This window comes from Odocoileus virginianus, unplaced genomic scaffold (assembly GCF_023699985.2).
Source record: "Odocoileus virginianus isolate 20LAN1187 ecotype Illinois unplaced genomic scaffold, Ovbor_1.2 Unplaced_Scaffold_12, whole genome shotgun sequence".
NCBI lineage: Eukaryota > Metazoa > Chordata > Mammalia > Artiodactyla > Cervidae > Odocoileus > Odocoileus virginianus.
The window spans coordinates 371,781-389,381 of NW_027224274.1; the positions used below are offsets into that span (position 1 = coordinate 371,781).

A 17,601-nucleotide genomic window follows, 5' to 3' on the forward strand; every position below is an offset into this window, starting at 1 on the left:
AGGGGAGCGCCGACATATCTGCACTAAACAAAAAAGAAAACGGGAAGATGGTAATTTAACTGGTTCCCTAATCTAGTCACACTATACGTTCTTTTATAAGACTTCTCAAATATCAGTTTCTGAGTTAGACACAATATTCCTGTTTATGTTCTTTCTGAAGAGCAGATGAGTCAATCTTTGGGAAAAAAACATAATTATATTTTTTAAGAAAAATGAAAAAATGTGAGTCAGTGAAATGAGTATTGGAAAATCTTCCTAGAAAGCCTCTTATGAAATATTTTTTATCCCTTTGGATCCATTATACATTCCATTATACTCTTCCTAAGAGCCTGAGAACAACTTTCCATGCAATCTTTTTTCAAATATTTAATTTTGTCACGAATATTATGGAATGCACAAATCTTAAGAAATAAAGTGCATCTTATGCAAGTTTTTAAATAAAACACACTGAGAAAGGATCAAAATGCTGTCATCTCAAAGAACTGTGTATGTTCAAACTCTTGAAGTATTTAATTAATGAAGCTTAGATTAAGGCAGAAAGATAATGTTAAATTAAAAGGTCTTCCTTCTTGGTTTTACAGTCTGTCCAGATATTATGTATATCTGGGGAATAATCTTTCTTCACATGTTGAAGAACAATTTTTAAGAAGAAATCCTTCTTGATCATTGCTTCCATTCTATTTTTAATTTTGGGTACTATGCAACTGTTTTTGAAAGGATTACTATCCTGTTACATAAACATTTGAAGTAAAATGTTTCTATATCACTAGATATTCATAAATATAATACCTATAACTTCTAATTTACAGAAATACTTCCAAATATCCAAATATTGACATAATAATCATCAGAATATCTAATATTAAAAAAAAGTAAGTATTATTTCAATGGTTTTTGCTTCAATGTTTGCATACTCTACTCCAACTCTCTGTGAAATATCTTCTAGAAAGCACTATCACAAAATAAAAATTGGCTATATGGTCCCATAATAATTTATTACAAAATGCAGTACAGTTGGTCAGCTTATTGCCAGTCTCTTAGATTATTATTATTTTTAAAGTATAGATAAACTTTAAGCAAAAACTCCTTCAGTCTAAGCTAAGGTGTCTCATGCCTAATTACTATATATCTCCAAATATTTCATGTTCTAGTTTTGAGAAAATTCTTTAGCCCCTTGACATTCAAACTTTCTTAACTGTAGGAAAAAATAAAGAATTATAATTTAAATAACAAAGACTCTAGTCAGACTCCCTGGGTTCAAATCTGGCTTTTCTACTCAGTAATACTGTAATCATGGGCAAGTTATTTAACATCTCTAAGTCTCAGTTTCTCCATCTGTAGAATAGGGACAATTATGATATCTACCACATACTGTTCTTGTGAGGATCTAATGAGATAATCTATGTAAGCTACTTCAATAGCACACAGGAAAGGGTCAACTAATGTTATTACTTGCTTGTTTTTCTCAAACATAGTGTTGAATGAAAAACACAGAGCACAGTCCCACATTTAAAGTTCTAAGCGACCCATCACTGTGTTGCTTAGGACCCTGTCATTTAAAGTTGTTAAAAAGTACTTGCAGAACTAAGTCAACATCACATTTGATTTACTAAATGCTCATGTTATAAACACTAAAAACCTGGGTCAAATGCATCCACTTGAGAAGTGCTACCTGTAATTAACATCATGGACACTGTGGGGAACTGGATGTTGTACAGAAGACTATTTTCACAGGACTGGGTAAATGCTGATTTTTTCCAATATGGCTCAGTTTTGAAAAGCCCTTTAAAATATTCACCAATGTTTTATACCCTTTACAGGGCATAAAAATTACTTTTTTCTTTTCCAATTGGCAAAACCGTGCCATAAAGTGAAAAAACAGTTCCTACCTGACACCCTCTCTAGGCTGGCTCCATGCTCCAGTGGGGCTCTGTGGTGGTTGGGCCAGTACCAGCAGACTCCACAGGGTGTCGTCACTCTGAGCAGGAGCCAGCAACCCATGACTTCAGGGGACCTGAAATGGAAAGAAAGAGTTGGGTTTAAAATCAGCCATATGCTGAATGCCTCTGCCACAGCTGTTTATGGCATTCATCTGAAAAACATACATACAGCTCATTCAAAACCCTGAATACTATCAATCTTTCATGGTCGTAATATGAGGATATCTTTAGGTATTTATAGTAAGTTAAAGCTACTATAATTAAGATAGTCCAATATTATGTGTACTTTTCTATTTAGGAGGATAAAAACTTTATACAGTATTCTCTATCCCATCCTTATGCCACGCTAACTAAATAAATCAATAGCTGGGAAACTGAGGCATAAAGCAACCAAATGACCTGCCCAAGGTCGTTTTTCATAAGGCCAGGAATAAGAACTCAGCCAGTCTAACACCTAGACAGTGATCTGATGAAAGTAAATTCATCTCTTTATGATTAAAAAAAAAAAATCACTGAAAGATTAGAAACGAGTTATGATGTATTTCCTAAAAGTCTAAAAAAAGTGCACTTTTTAAAAACTAAAAATGTGAATATTTTATAGAAATACATACTAATTTTGAAAAATAAAATATTAGAAATTAGCTATGAATAATTATCATTTACAGGTGTCAAAAATTGTTTTAGAGCAGTGGTTTTTCTTCTGAGAGCAGAGGTGGCTTGGGTGTGGCAAGAGGGACAAGGAATTAGGCTGTCATTTCTTAACACTCTTCTTTTTGTTCAGTCACAACAGTGTGTCATTTATGTATTTTATATTAGAATTTCCCCATGAAATTCTAATTTCACAGCTGAAAAAATGGGAGGGGGAGAATTGTTTAAAATGTATATTAACATCTATCTTATACAGATCATTTTAAATACTGCTTGGTGCCTTGGAGAATTGTTTAAAACGTATACAATCTATCTTACACAGCTCATTTTACTACTGTTTGATGCCTTAGAATGTTTTAGTCTTCAATTGCCAAGAAATATTGGCATCAGACACGTTCTCATTTGATCCCATTAAAATGTAGACTCTATAAAACGGCTTGAGGGTTTGATGCCATTTTCCTACAGAAATTAGGTATTAGGTAGCTTCATCTAATATTTATCCTGTCACAAAATATTCTCATGAGTCCTGTACTTTGAAAAAAGAATAAAATATTTACCAGACAATGTAATCACTCAGAAATTCTGCATTTGTTAAAATTTCTTGGTTTCCAAAATTACATTAATGCCTCCTTTGAATATCTTATACCTAAAAGACTTAAACAGGTGAGATGATGATAGAAATATACTTTACTGATAGTATCATCATTTGCTGACACTGTGAGGATATCAAGACACAATGGGAAAATGTTTTATGAGAACTGAGCATTAATCTATTGCTAAAAAGTTAAGATATAGAATGTTAAATTTTCTGCTAACCATATTCATGATTTTAGTAGTAATATCTAGCATGAATGAATGGATCAATTAATGCCCATAATATACACACACAAAATTGTATTCATACATTGTGAAATGTAGGAAAATGTTTTGTGAATTGTTGTTCAAATATAACCAATCTCCCTGCTGAATTTCATAAATTTAATTTCTACTCTGTATTTCTAAAATTTGGATGTTCCAAAATGAAGAATTTTGCATTAAGTCAACTCATCTTTCCTCCTTTTCAAGATTTACTAAATGAACAAGATATTCTTTGTAACAAACTAACAATACATTATTCAGCTGTTCTTAAAGTTTTTAGTTACCAAGCAGTGTTCCTGCCATGTGAAGAAAGAATAAGATAAAAGTAAGGCTAACAAATGAACCTAGGGCATGTTAGAGGTTAGATTACCAGTGGTCTTACATGCATGCTGTATCAGAAAGCATGCGGTACGGACGTATACAGCCTATCTCACGCTGTAGGGCAGAGCAGACACACACTGAGTAAGGGGCCTCTAACATTGGTCCATGTGGGCAGCCTCAGGGGCCCAAGGGAGTTGTTCAGTAACAACAAATAAAATTAACGTGTTTCTCAGCTGCAAAACTGGCAAGGTATCCGATTCAACACTGGCTCCATAAAAATTACCACAAATGCACTGGTTATCAAACTAGGTATTATTTAACAAGAATGATGCTAAGAGTGGGGAAAACAGCATCTTATTTCACAAAAAAACATATAACCACCCAAAAGCTTTTTGATTCTAAAAAGAACTGGTTTCAATTCAAATGAATGAACTAGATATAAAGACTCAGTGTCAATATTTTCCTAATGTCCACAATGTATATTTCTCTACCAATAATGTAGGCAGTTTTGTTTTATACTCAAATTCACTCTAATATTTGGTTTGTTATCTGCTAAATTTCAGTATTTTAAAAATATTTATACATGTAGAGACTTCTTTCTTATTGTTTTATATGTTGTATATTTTTACTTTTAAAACCCCTGTGCTAAGCATGTGTGTGTCCTCAGTCATGTCCCTCCCACTCTGTAACCCCATGGACTGTAGCCCACCAGGTTCCTCTGTTCATGAGATTTCCCAGGCGAGAATACTGGAGTGGGTTGCCATTTCCTTCTCCAGGGGATTTTCCTGACCCAGGGATCAAACCCAGGTCTTTGGCATTGGCAGGTGAGTTCTTTACCACTGAGCCAACAGGGAAGCCCTGTGCTATACAGCACAAAATCATAGCAAAATGTCTTAATACTAAGTGTTACAACTGTAATCGAATCAAACTTTCTTATTAATGTATGGGAAAAGATTGCTCTACGGTAAAAAAAATGAGAGAAAAACATCTTTGCCTCACTGATATTCTATTTATATAGTACCAAGTTAAAAATCAGGTCCATAATTTGTTACAAATATCACAGCTATATTGCAGTTATTTAAATCTATTTTATTTCACCATGGTATTATATAATATGCTTTTGTTACCACAGCACTTAGTGGAAACAGATATTTATTTGTAAAGAAGAGGTTATCCGCTTCTAACAATATACAGATTAATTCCAAGTAATTTAGTCAGAGTTCTCAAAGTAATTAATTCCCAACTCATCACTCCTTAGAGTGGCAAAATAAAGTATGTCAAAGTAGTAAATCTCATTAGCATGACAGCACCTACTGTAGTACCTATAGTATAAGATGTATATTTATTATCTTTCTTGAAAGAATTAAGTTGACATTACTCTATGCTGTGTCTCTCACTAATTCTTTCAACAAATGTTTACTGAGCATCATGAGCTTTTGGCTATTAAAAAAAAGTGAGCCACTAAAATACTCAATGAAAAACAGAGTAGTATAGATTATTACTGTCTTATCAGAGTTTTATATATTAAGAACAGGAACATAAAACCAGAATATTTTTCCTGCCCTACATATGAGAAAGTTGAGTATGTGTAGGAGGACTATGAAAGCAAATATTGAAAATTTTCAAATGATTACAGAATTGGATGATTGGCCAAAATCTAGCATTACTATGTTTATGTGGTAATAGAAGTACTGGTTAACTCTCAAAGCAAAAAAAAAAAGAGGAGGAGGTAGGAGCCTTAAGCACAGATATCATTTCAAGATACAGGAAATTTCAATAGAAATATCAATGCAGGCTCCAAATTCACTAGATTATTAGATGGTAGCTCATTAGCTGTAGAAGTAATAAATATTTGCCCTTCTCTAAAATTACAAATAAAATAATAAATTATTTTATATTCTTCTGGCTAGCAAGTGCTGTTGGCAATCTGTCCTTCTAGCCCTGTGATGATAAATTTCACCATATACTAAAAATGAAGAGAACAGCCTCAAGCGCATCAGCTTTCTTTGAAAGGGGAAAAGAGAAGCATCTTATACACAGCAGCAGTGTTAAAAACAAACAAAGAACGATACCAGCTGCTTAAGAACACTCGGTATTAACAACCTGCAGTCTGAGGGTCCTGTGAAGAGCCCTCGGGAGAAGACTGATCAGAGGCGGAAGGCTGTGGCTGGGGACGCGCAGCGAGCTCCTGCTGCCTCTGCTGCTCCGCCCTCTTAAGCCTCAGTTGCTGCAGGCGCTTACGGAGCAAAGCTATCTCAGGCCCCCTTAGAAATTCTGATACAGGTAGGAAAACAAAGATGAAAAGATAGCAATGAAACAGAAAATAGTAAGAACACAAGTACACTTTAAAGAGAGAAGGGTATAATTAAAACGTCTCACAGAAGAATGCTAAAAGCAAACTACTCATAAAAAGTCACTGATCATTAAATTATGAAAAACTATACACACTTATAGTTTAACTGTGTAACTACGTTTAACTACGATGAATAAGACAGAGTTCTCTAAGAACATTTATGTAATTATACAGAGTGAAAGTAAAATCTTTCATAGTGAAACATTGAAAAGTGAACATTCCTTTGCTAATTGCATCTCCTTTTACAACAATTAGAAAATATCAGTTATCTCATTTAATCTATATACAAAAACTACTTTACAAATTTCAATCAGATAATAATTAAGATTATGAAAAAGTTACACGTTTGGAAACAATTCTTGAAATTTATTAGTAGAGAGCCCTTTAAAAAGGTAAAAGCTACATATTTTTCAGCTAAAATGTTTCTTTTTATGTTAGAATTATCATTTACTTTTTCTTTTAAGATGAATAATATTTACATAATCTTTAACATTTTCTTATACTTCATCTGAAGCAGTGGCCATAGATAAAAAATAGTATAACATGAAACTGTGCAGAAAATGCTGAGTACCTAACTAAGTATGAGGCATTGTTTTAGGTTCCTGGGATAAGTAAAAATTGAACAAAAAAACAGTTCCTACTGATGTGTTCTGAGAAGAAAACATACTACTGTGTATTTGTATGTGTTTGTATCATGTAGGGATAACTGCCATGAAGTAAACTGGGCAGGGTAAGATAGGGGTGATGAAGACAGAGGGGGACTGGCTGCTGTTTTATATATGATCATCATGGAAGGCTTCTTCTCCTAAGATGACTTTTGAAAAAAGACTTCAAAGATGTAAGGGAGTAACCCACATGGCCATCTGGAGGAAAACTGTTCCAGGCAAAGAAAAAAGTACAACTGCTCAGAAGGGGAAGTGTATCTGGATGTGGGATATATATGTTACAGGTAATGACAGAAAAATTTGCTGATAGCTTGAATGTAGCGTGATCCCAGCGTTTTCAGTGTGGATAACAGGAAAAATGAAGTTGCCATTTATTGTGACAGGGAAGAGCAGAGGAGGAAGTAGTACTTAAGAAAAAAATTAGTACCCAAATGGAGAAACTGAATAGGGACTCACTATGATAGGTTAGAATTCACCAGTAAATCTGGATGTCAATGACAACGTTACTTTCAGTCACTGAAACAGTAAGTAAAAATAAAGAAGTCTAAGTACTAAACTGAAGGGAAGAGCAGCAAGAATAAGGAGAATGCAAAAAGGAGATTGGAGGACTGAGTGAACCGAGTTCTATAAGCTCAGGGATCAAAGCATTTCAGGAAGGATAAAGTTAGCAGCTGTGTCTGCTGATACAATGAAAAAGACACTGACCAAGAACTAACCACACACACACACACACAAAACTAACCACAAAGAAAATGGCTTGACAAGAGCCATTTGAGTGAAGTCACAGAGGCCAAAACCCGACTGGAATAGGTTCAAGAGAAAAGGGAAGTAAAGAAGTAGAGAGACAAAGCATATGTACTTTTTCCAGAAGTTTTGCTGTGAATGGGGAAAAGAGAAACTGGCTGACTGTTGGTGGGAGAATAGAATCAAGGGAGATTTGCTTTAGTTTTGGACAGACTACATATGTCTGTAGACTGATGGACATACACTTAATTGGAAAGAGGAGAGAAAAGAAGAAGAAGAAGTGGGCAAATGCAGGAATGATGCCCTTGAATAGACCAAAAGAGATGAGTTGCAGTAGATAAGAGGAGGAACTGACTTTAGACATGTACATAAAAATTTCATCCACTCTAACAAAGTAGATGTACTACCAAGTATATGTGTAGAAATTAGTTGTAGATCTGATGTAGGGAGTACATGGAATTTCTCTCAGTGACACAGAAAATTATATAAATTACCAAATAACTTTCAGTTAGTTCAGTTCAGTCACTCAGTCATGTCCAACTCTTTGAGACCCCATGGACTGCAGCACATCAGGCTTCCCTGTCCATCACCAACTCCTGGAGCTTGCTCAAACTCATGTCCACTGAGTCAGTGATACCATCCAACCATCTCATCCTCTGTCATCCCCTCCTCCTCCTGCCTTCAATCTTTCCCAGCATCAAGGTCTTTTCAAATGAGTCAGTTCTTCACATCAGGTGGCCAAAGTATTGGAGCTTCAGCTTCAGCATCAGTCCTTCCAATGAATATTCAGGACTGATTTCCTTTAGGATTGACTGATTGGATCTCCTTGCAGTCCAAGGGACTCTCAAGAGTCTTCTTCAACACCACAGTTCAAAAGCATCAATTCTTTGGCACTCAGCTTTCTTTATGGTCCAACTCTCACATCCATACATGACTACTGGAAAAACCACAGCTTTGACTAGACGGACCTTTGTTGGCAAAGTAATGTCTCTGCTTTTTAATATGCTGTCTAGGTTGGTCATAACTTTCCTTCCAAGGAGCAAGTGTCTTTTAATTTCATGGTTGCAGTCACCATCTGCAGTGATTTTGGAGCCCAAGAAAATAAAGTCTGTCACTGTTTCCATTGTTTCCCCATCTATTTGCCTGGATCTTAGTTTTTTGAATGCTGAATTTTAAGTCAGACTTTTCACTCTTCAGCTTCTTTTATATAGATTATAAGAGTGCAAATTTGGTTTATTGCTTCAGAATCAATCATGCCAGAGATACTAACGTTTGTTACCATGTCCTCTATTTATAAAGAATTTTATTCAATTGGCGGTTAAGATTTCACAATTCAAGTATCATCAGTCTTCAGTTCCTCCTAGAAAATTCTCCATACCAAGTAGGATAGTATTCACTAACAAATAAATTGTAATGCTCAATATTATTGTGTCTTCTTTTTAAGTATATACATATTCTACAGTTATTGTCAGCATAGTAGTAACACTTTTAGCAATATAAAATAAAGCATTATTATGCAGCCATGAAGTTTGTCATTTTATACTTCAAAAGAAATTACCATAGAGAGATAACAGATACATCAAGTTTTGCTTAAAAAAAAAAAAAATCACAAAATATTCATCCAACTTCGTGGTTGTTTCAAACCGTCTTTCTTGCAGTGACAAATGTTTTATGAGGATATGAGTCTCCATCCTTGACCCACAAGACAATGACGATGTAGCAAATCTACTGTAGCAGGCTCTAAGTATGAGCAGTGATGTTCTACAACTTGGAAAATTAAGGTTTAGTTATGATAATGTCATGAACATTAATTCAATGCTCCCAGTGCCTTTTAAAGAAGGATTTGTTTGCTTACTTACAAGGCTGGTTGTGTTTAAAAATTAAAAAAAAAAAAAAAAAAAAAAGAGAGAGGCTAGGGAAAGAAGTCATCACAGACCTAAATAGAAAAGGCAAATTTTGAATTAAAATTTCAAGCAGAAATACCAGTCTGAGCAAATAGTACTGTTAGCAGTTTGAAATATTAAAGGCATGAAAGATACATATACATTACATTCTTTTAAAAATGTATAAACAAACATATACCATCTGTGATATGAATAAATACTTGGAGACTTAGTCTTTGCTAACATTAACCAAAATCAAAAGTGAATACGAGTATCTTTGGGCTGAATTTTAAAAACAATAACAGCAACAACAACAAATGCTCAACAATGAGGCAGGAACTGCTAGCGGGAAATTTGTACTTCCATCTCCTGATACTAACTCTACTCTTCTTGCTTTTAAAGAGTCTAGGCACGTCTCCGTAATGACAATTCCTACTGATGTAAAACAACAATAAATCATAGGTAAGCTCAGCAAGTAAAGAATCCACCTGCAATGCGGGAGGACCTGGGTTTGATTCCTGGGTTGCAAAGATCCCCTGGAGGAGGGCATGGCAACCCACTCCAGTATTCTTGCCTGGAGAATCCCCATGGACAGAGGAGCCTGGCGGGCTACAGTCCATGGGGTCGCAAAGAGTCAGAGACGACTGAGCAACTAAAGAGCACAGCACAGACCCGAGGAAAGTCCATCTGGTTGTAACCTCCAGTCCTGCCTCTCTTCCAGTACATAGGTTCTTTTGTCCTGGAAGCTGGACTATTTTTACATGTAATTTGGTGGTACTTTACCTGCTTGCTATCACTCCCAACTTGCTCCTTTGTACAGGTGATCCTTGGGTATTTTTCCTCCTAGAACACAGGCAGGAAATAGATGGGCTCCAGGCTGGGTATTTACAACTGGCCTCATGTTTACATTTCTTGGGGCTAAAAAGATGGGCTTCAGGCCAGACACTTACAACTAGCCTCCTGTTTGCATTTCCTGAGACAGGAGATAGGCTAGATATTTACAACCAGCCTCCTTCAGAAACAGAAATAACAACAGAAATTGGGTAAATAGCCTGACTTTGTCTCCTTGAGGACACTTTAAGACAATAGTCATGGCAGACACAAAGAGGGGCTAAATCCTGTTGAGAAAAGATCAAGAGATCGAGTATTATCTACCCTTGGGGCAAGGGAGACATTGCACATGTTCAGAAAGGCTTCTCAGGGGTCAAAAGGAGGGGGTACCAATCCATAATGTGTGATGCCACAGGTGACCCACTGGCCTCTGAGCTGGAAATCATTTTGGAAAAAATTGTGCATGCGTACTGGAGAGGGTCCTAAAGAATTTCAGATGTGGAAAAAGAAACCAAGTAATTGGCCTGGAAGAACTCTCTATATAAATGACTTAACTTCCTCTTTAGGAAGTTAAATGTGCTCCTCCACATTAGGGAGGATGCCCACACCCTTTCTCTCAGGATGTGCATCTCTGCCTTACTTCAATTTTAACTAAACCATTTCTCTGTGTGCTCTCCCACTTGTTGTGCTGTGTCTCTAATAATAAACTTTGTACCTGTTTTACAGTTTTGCCTCCATGAGAAAAGCATTTTTCAATGGGGGCAAGAGCCAGGGAAAACTTGCTTCTAGTCAGTAGCCCTTGCTGGTCTGATGGTTAGTATTTCTGATTTTCATCCAGGCTTTTTGTTGTTGTTGTTTAATCATTAAGTTGTATCCAACTCTTTTGTGTGTAGCCTGCCAGGCTCCTCTGTCCATGGGATTTCCCAGGCAAGAATACTGGAGTGGGGTGCCATGCCTTCCTCCAGGGGATCTTCCTGACCCAGGAATCAAGCCTGTGTCTCCATTGCAGATGGATTATTTACCACTGAGGCACCAGGGAGGCCAGGCTACACACATTCAATTCCTGGGCAGGGAACTAAGATCTCACTTCATGTCGCCATTCACTGCTATCTCCAAGATTGGAACTGGTCATTCCTTTACTGATTTACAAGTTCCTCTGATCTCTTCTTTAGTTTCTCCAAAGTGGTCATTAACCTAATAGTTCCACTTTTTTCTACTCTCTAAACTGCATATATCTCATCTGATTAGACCCTGACCCTTTAAAGGAAACTGTAAACTGGATTATCTCAGCTTTGAAAAGTTTGCTTTGCTATGCCATACAAGAGTTTTTACTTCCCCAGGAATTTTTCAACAGAGCTCAATGCTGCCATAAAGATTCTGAATAGACCTAAATAAATGTAAAACTTGAGCTGACACAGAAATATGTAAATAAGCAGGAATCTACATGTAAGTCATTATGTACTATCATAAAAAAATTCCGTTCTCATGGTCTGCTGCTGCTGCTAAGTCGCTTCAGTCGTGTCCGACTCTGTGCAACCCCACAGACAGCAGCCCACCAGGCTCCCCCGTCCCTGGGACTCTCCAGGCAAGAACACTGGAGTGGATTGCCATTTCCTTCTCCAATGCATGAAAGTGAAAAGTGAAAGCGAAGTTGCTCAGCCGAGTCCGACTCTTAGCAGTGGTCCATTAATTAGAAACACATGGATCCTCTAGGTGACGCACCGCTCAAGGTGAGCCCCCCAAACTAAATTTTTTATGTACTGATATCGTTTACCCAATCCAAAGAAACTACCTTCTCTTTCTTAGATTAAAATAAGACCAAAGGAGGAAATTAAAGTATAACACATTAGAATGACTGTCTCATTTAACACACTCTCATTACAAGAAGCTCCTTACCATGGGAAAAAATTACAAATAACACACAAAGGCTTAGTTTGAGAAACAACTAAAACTGATGTCTGATAGGCATTATTGAGAAAGAAAAAAATATTTTGTAGTTACTTTGAAATATTTTTTATAAATAAAATTATGAGGATCTCATTTTAACCTTATATAGTTTCAGCTCACATTCATACCTTTCTGGTCTTTAAATAGGTAATCTTATAACCATACTTTGAAAAGCACCATCTTTTGTTAAACATTCAAGAAAAGACCACGAATAAGAAACAAAATGTCTAATCAGATTCTGTGCTATGTATACAGAATGTAGTTTCAAATGGTCTATGTGAATAAAAATAAAATTCAAGAATACAAAGGGTGAAGAAATTAAAATTTTAAAAGAGTGACCAACTGACTTCAAATTCCACTTGAGTATATTATCTTCCTAATTCAGCTACAAAACTCAAAGTCAATTCAGCGGCCCCTCTAACACTACTCTTCAGGCACATACTTTATATATTCATGTCACTGTGGCTCCATTTTTTCTCCTACCCATATTTTACCTGTCCTGATTTCATCGTATCAAAATGCTTTTTTAGGAGTATTTCCATAAGTTACCATAAAGTATTTCTGGAACAAAGTAAGAAAGAAGTATCCAGTCTTATGTTGTCTGGAAGGCTAAGGGCAAATAATGAATCCAAAAACAATAAATTACTGGATATCTATTCACAGCATCTTCCCTACATATCATCAAATTTGTGGAGCCTACTGGAAACATCCAGAATGAATGAAATGGAACTGAAACTATAAAGACTATCAAATAGCTAAATATACATTACATAGGTTATACCAGCTTAAAAGGACTTAACAGTATCTTTGAGAAACTTATGATAGATAAAATCTCTGTCTTTATGAGAGCATATTTTAATGAGAAAATAGTCATAAACAAATCTATAAAAAATAAAATAATTACAATAGGGCTATACAAGACACAATAAAATTTTGGGGCAGGAAGGAAAGGAAGATGAACCTAGCTCTGAGAGTTATGAAAGACCTCCCTTGGGTGATATTTGAGCTGAGAACCAAAAAAAAAAGGAAGAACCAAGGGAAGAGCTTCTCAAGTACAGAGATCAGTAAGTTTGTTACAAAGACTCAGAATCCAAAAGAAAGAGGCAAAAGAAAGCTTACCATATTCAAGGAACTGAACTGAAATCAGTACAGCTACGTGTGATGATCATTGGGAAGACAGAGTACGGTACGAAACGAGCCTAGAAAGGTAGACAAGGCACCAGCCATAAAGACTCAGTTCTTTTTCCTCTTTTATTTATATTTAAAATGCAATCAAAAGTCTTTGAGGAGTTTTAGATGGCAAAGTTACAAAATCTGATTTAATATTTAAAATACTCATTTTGGCTGCCTCATGGAGAATAAAGTATAAGGGAATAGGAGTACTGGGTTGGCCAAAAAGTTCATTCGGGTTTTTCCATGACATCTTGTGCAAAAAACTTGAAAGAACTTTTTGGCCAATCCAGTAAGATGAAAAGAAGTAAAGGGTATCTTAGATACAGAGAAAATAGATGATGAATTGGGTGAGGGACATGAAGGAAAGCAAGGAATCAGATCAGTAACCCATAGTCTGTTAAAATAAGAAAATAAGCAGTAATTATAATTTACTAAGATATGAAATGATCAAGATGAAAGAGATTAGTGAGATAGGAAGGGAAGGAAGATAAATTATAGTTGGACATATTAGACCAAAAACAATAAATTACTGGATATCTATTCACAGCAAAGATAACCAAAACAAAGTGTTAAATAAACAGTTGGACACAGGAGTAAGTAACTCAGGGTAGAAGATCAGATTGTCAGTATACATTTGGAGATATTAAATGCTCCAGAAATTGATACAATTTTATGAGGGACAGAGTTCATGTAGAGAAGACAGCACAGGCTATGGGGTTCTACTAAAATATTGACAAGTAATTATAGAATGAGAAATATCAACAATGGTTACTGAAAACCAGAGATGCTAGTAAGAGTTAAGTAGGCAAAAGTGGTATCACAGATGCCAAAAAAGAAAAGTGCTTCAAGAAAGAAGTGACAGACTATGCTAAATACAACTGGGTTAAAAGAAAGAAGTATACTTTAGGGGCAAAATGGAAGTCACTAGTGACTTTGACAAAAAGTTTCAGTGAAAAAGGAAGTTAAAAGGCAGATTAGGGTTGGTTGGTAAGTAAGTGGAACATGGTGAGAAAAAGGAGACAGTATATGTCAGCTACTCTCATGAAGACTCTGATTATAAAAGGAGCAAAGACATGGGTCTGGAGGGGGATGTGGGACAATGAAGAGATTTTAAGACAAGATAATAACAGAGCATGTTTGAGGCAGAAAAGAAAAATTCAGTAGAAAAGGTAATAATAATAAAGATGCAGGACAAGGAGAAAACTCCTTGAAAAGATGGAAAGAGATGGAAACTGCACTGGTTAGCTTCTGTTAGGAGCAGATACACTTCTTCCCACAATGTGACCACTTCTGTCTTAGACAATGTGAGTATAGATGCTGGAAAGTTGAGAGATTCAAAAGTAGGAAAGTGAATGCTTTTTTCCCCCTACTATGAATGAAAGAAGATTATCAGCTAGGGAGCAGGATGAGAACAAAGTGTAGTGCTAGAAGTCTGAGAGACATAAGGTGTGAAACTGACAGTTGGAGAGCAATTGTGTTAAAAGACTGTTCTAACACACAGTGCGGAGCACCCAGTGAAATCTGTGGTCATGAATCTCCTCACTAACATTCAGTGACTCAGTTACAGACTAAGAGAAGCAAATAATTCGGTTCAATGAGATGGAGTGCTGCCCAGCAAGTCTTCACATTCCCATTGTGCCTCTCCTTCACCCCAGCAAAAGTGACAGAAGAAAAGGAAGGGACGTAAATGAAAAATACAAACATTTACAATAGAGAGATATTCACAGAAAAAGCAAGAAGCATATGTTTTCATTTTCTCTATTTCTATGCAAGACAATAACAGAAATCATGGTTCCAACATGACACTCCCACCAGTATAGGCAATTCCTACCACTCAAAAACCCATCTGGACTTAGAACTGAATAAAAGATTGAAAAAACAAAACACAACATAAAGAGCATTAAGTCCTTATTGTTAAAATGCTAAAGCCTATTGTCAAAACAATCAGAGACATAATCTTTAGATGTTACATCTAACATCAAATCATTTTCCTCAGTAGCAATACTATCTTAGTAACATGGAAATATCCCCATTTTCCATAGTTTGGTCAGCCGAAATTCTTTCCATAACCTACCAGTTAAGTCTTTCTTATCTTTGAAAAATTTATAGACAAAAGTGCTAAGTAATGTTCAATGTCAGAGGATCATCACAAAATTTTTTTTTCTTTAATGATTCAATGACTGCAGTATCTAATACTTACATCAAATATTAAAAAGGATTTAATAATCTGAAATGCAGTACTAGAATGTGTTAAGAAGCTATGACAAAATGGAAAAATGAAACTCCCTACAAGGTAGTATACTCAGAAATGTGTTTAAGAAACAACTGGAATCAGGTAAGATTCAGTGGAGCATAAAAATGAGATAGACAATCTTCTTGCTAAGCTGTGATCAAACTTACAATTGATCAGACTCTTTAAGAGTATTCCCAAGAATGTTATCACTTCAAAAACTCTTATTTTTACCAATTTTACTTGTTTTGGAAAGCAAACTTTTAGCTGATTTTGTCCCAGCTTCCCAAACCCTCCAAAATATGTTATTTCCCCAAAACTTGAAATGCTGTATCAATGAGAATGTGGAAAACCTAATTTTATAGCTCATCTTTAGCTCATTGCTATAGGTAAATTATACACATCTATTATTTAACTGTCATGTAACTGACTCTGGCTTCTACTCTCATAGAAATTGAAAATAAATTACCAAAACTGGGATATACTGATAAAAGTGCTTAATTTAAAACACCTTATATTTGGTGATCTGGTATCAGATTTCAGAGAAGCAAGAATAAAGTACCAACTTGGCAGTTAGGAAAGCTGTTAGGAATTTTTTTTATAGGTTTTAGCTTAGGCCTTCCAGCTGTATCTTTATTGCTAACATTTTTAATTATATATGAGTAAAATACTTCCTTAAAAATCCCAAAGAAAAATATGAATGAACATCTTATTGGTTATTATTAATTACATGTATACAGTTAAAATGCCAAGTAAGCTACAGACACATACGCTAAATTACTGATGTAAACAGTAGTACATTCCATGGAGGAGGGGTGTGTGAACATGAGGAATACTGAAAAGAAAATACAATTTTAGTAGAATTGAGAAGTTGATTTTTTTTCATTAACATCAAATACCAAGAAGACCAAGATCTGTTAAAATTTTTTTCATGTAAACAAAGGAGAAATAATTCTTTCGGTAAATTGCATATACATATAACAAAAGACCATATAAAATTCACCATAAAGAACATATTGAAAGTATTTCATGATTTGAAGAAAAATAATTTAAAAATAAATAAATACAAAGTAACTAATAATAATCAGGGCTATATTTTCATTAAAGCCTAAGAAAGAAATTTTGTTCCATAATGGTCTATAATGGCCTATAAAAATAATCACTAAGTCAATACATTAAACTATGTCTAAACACTATCTTCTGATACTTACATTTTATAAAGAATTGTCTTGGGTAAAGTGAAGTTTCCTGCTATGTGATAAAATTCATGCAAGCGAGGCACACTTGAATTCTGTTTTTAAGTTACATATTCATGTATTACAAGTAATTTTGATCATTTTTTTCAGCAAGAATAAGTTGATGTAATTCAGTTCCTTTCAAAATAACCCATTAAAATGTTTCCATTATCAAAAATCATCAGATGAATCACAGCCTATTTAAAGAATAACATCCTCACCAGACTGATGATGTGTATGGTGTCCAGATGCCTCAACAGACTGCCTTTGGTCACTGTCTGGAGAAGACAGCACAGAAGCAGAATGAGGGCCTTCTGTAGAAGGTGACGCCAAATGGCCCTGAGCTGACACGGCAGAGGACGCAGAAGGCTGAAGAAACTGCTCATCTGGGGCATCTACTTCCATTGCAGTTTCACCCGCATCCAAATCAGCACTTGATGGGACCGCAGGAAGAGCTGAAACATCTGACTGATTCGTCCCACCTTCAAAAACACATTGTAATACAAACTGAAATATCAAACGCTTTCCAAAACTAACTCCTCTAAAGAGATACGCTCAAGAAATATATGTGCACACACATACACAGAGAAATAGATAATTTCAGGATATCAAAAGTACCCACTGGTGGTTTGGTACCTTAACCAAACATGCTAATTAATAGGGGTAAAAAACCTACCTACGGCACATTCCTGTTACATAATCAACCTTCCAAGCAAAATGCTCAACATCGTAGCTTGACTTAGACAAAGCTAAATAACAGCTTGCAAGATGCC

General features: G+C 35.6%; 1 protein-coding gene across 9 annotated transcripts in view; it reads right to left on the reverse strand.

Annotated features, from left to right (window-relative positions):
* The window catches only part of DCAF6 (DDB1 and CUL4 associated factor 6), a 182,885-nt gene that overhangs the window by 65,902 nt on the left and 99,382 nt on the right, over positions 1-17,601 (reverse strand). For 5 of the 9 annotated variants that reach the window (XM_070462724.1, XM_020891867.2, XM_020891868.2 and 2 more), the window contains 2 exons: positions 17,050-17,310; positions 5,871-6,041 (listed from right to left, as the gene is read on the reverse strand). In XM_070462724.1, the coding sequence (XP_070318825.1) occupies positions 5,871-6,041; positions 17,050-17,310 (432 nt within the window). The remainder of the gene's footprint in view (positions 1-5,870; positions 6,042-17,049; positions 17,311-17,601) is intronic. The other 4 variants (XM_020891869.2, XM_020891871.2, XM_020891870.2 and 1 more) reach the window with 1 other exon arrangement.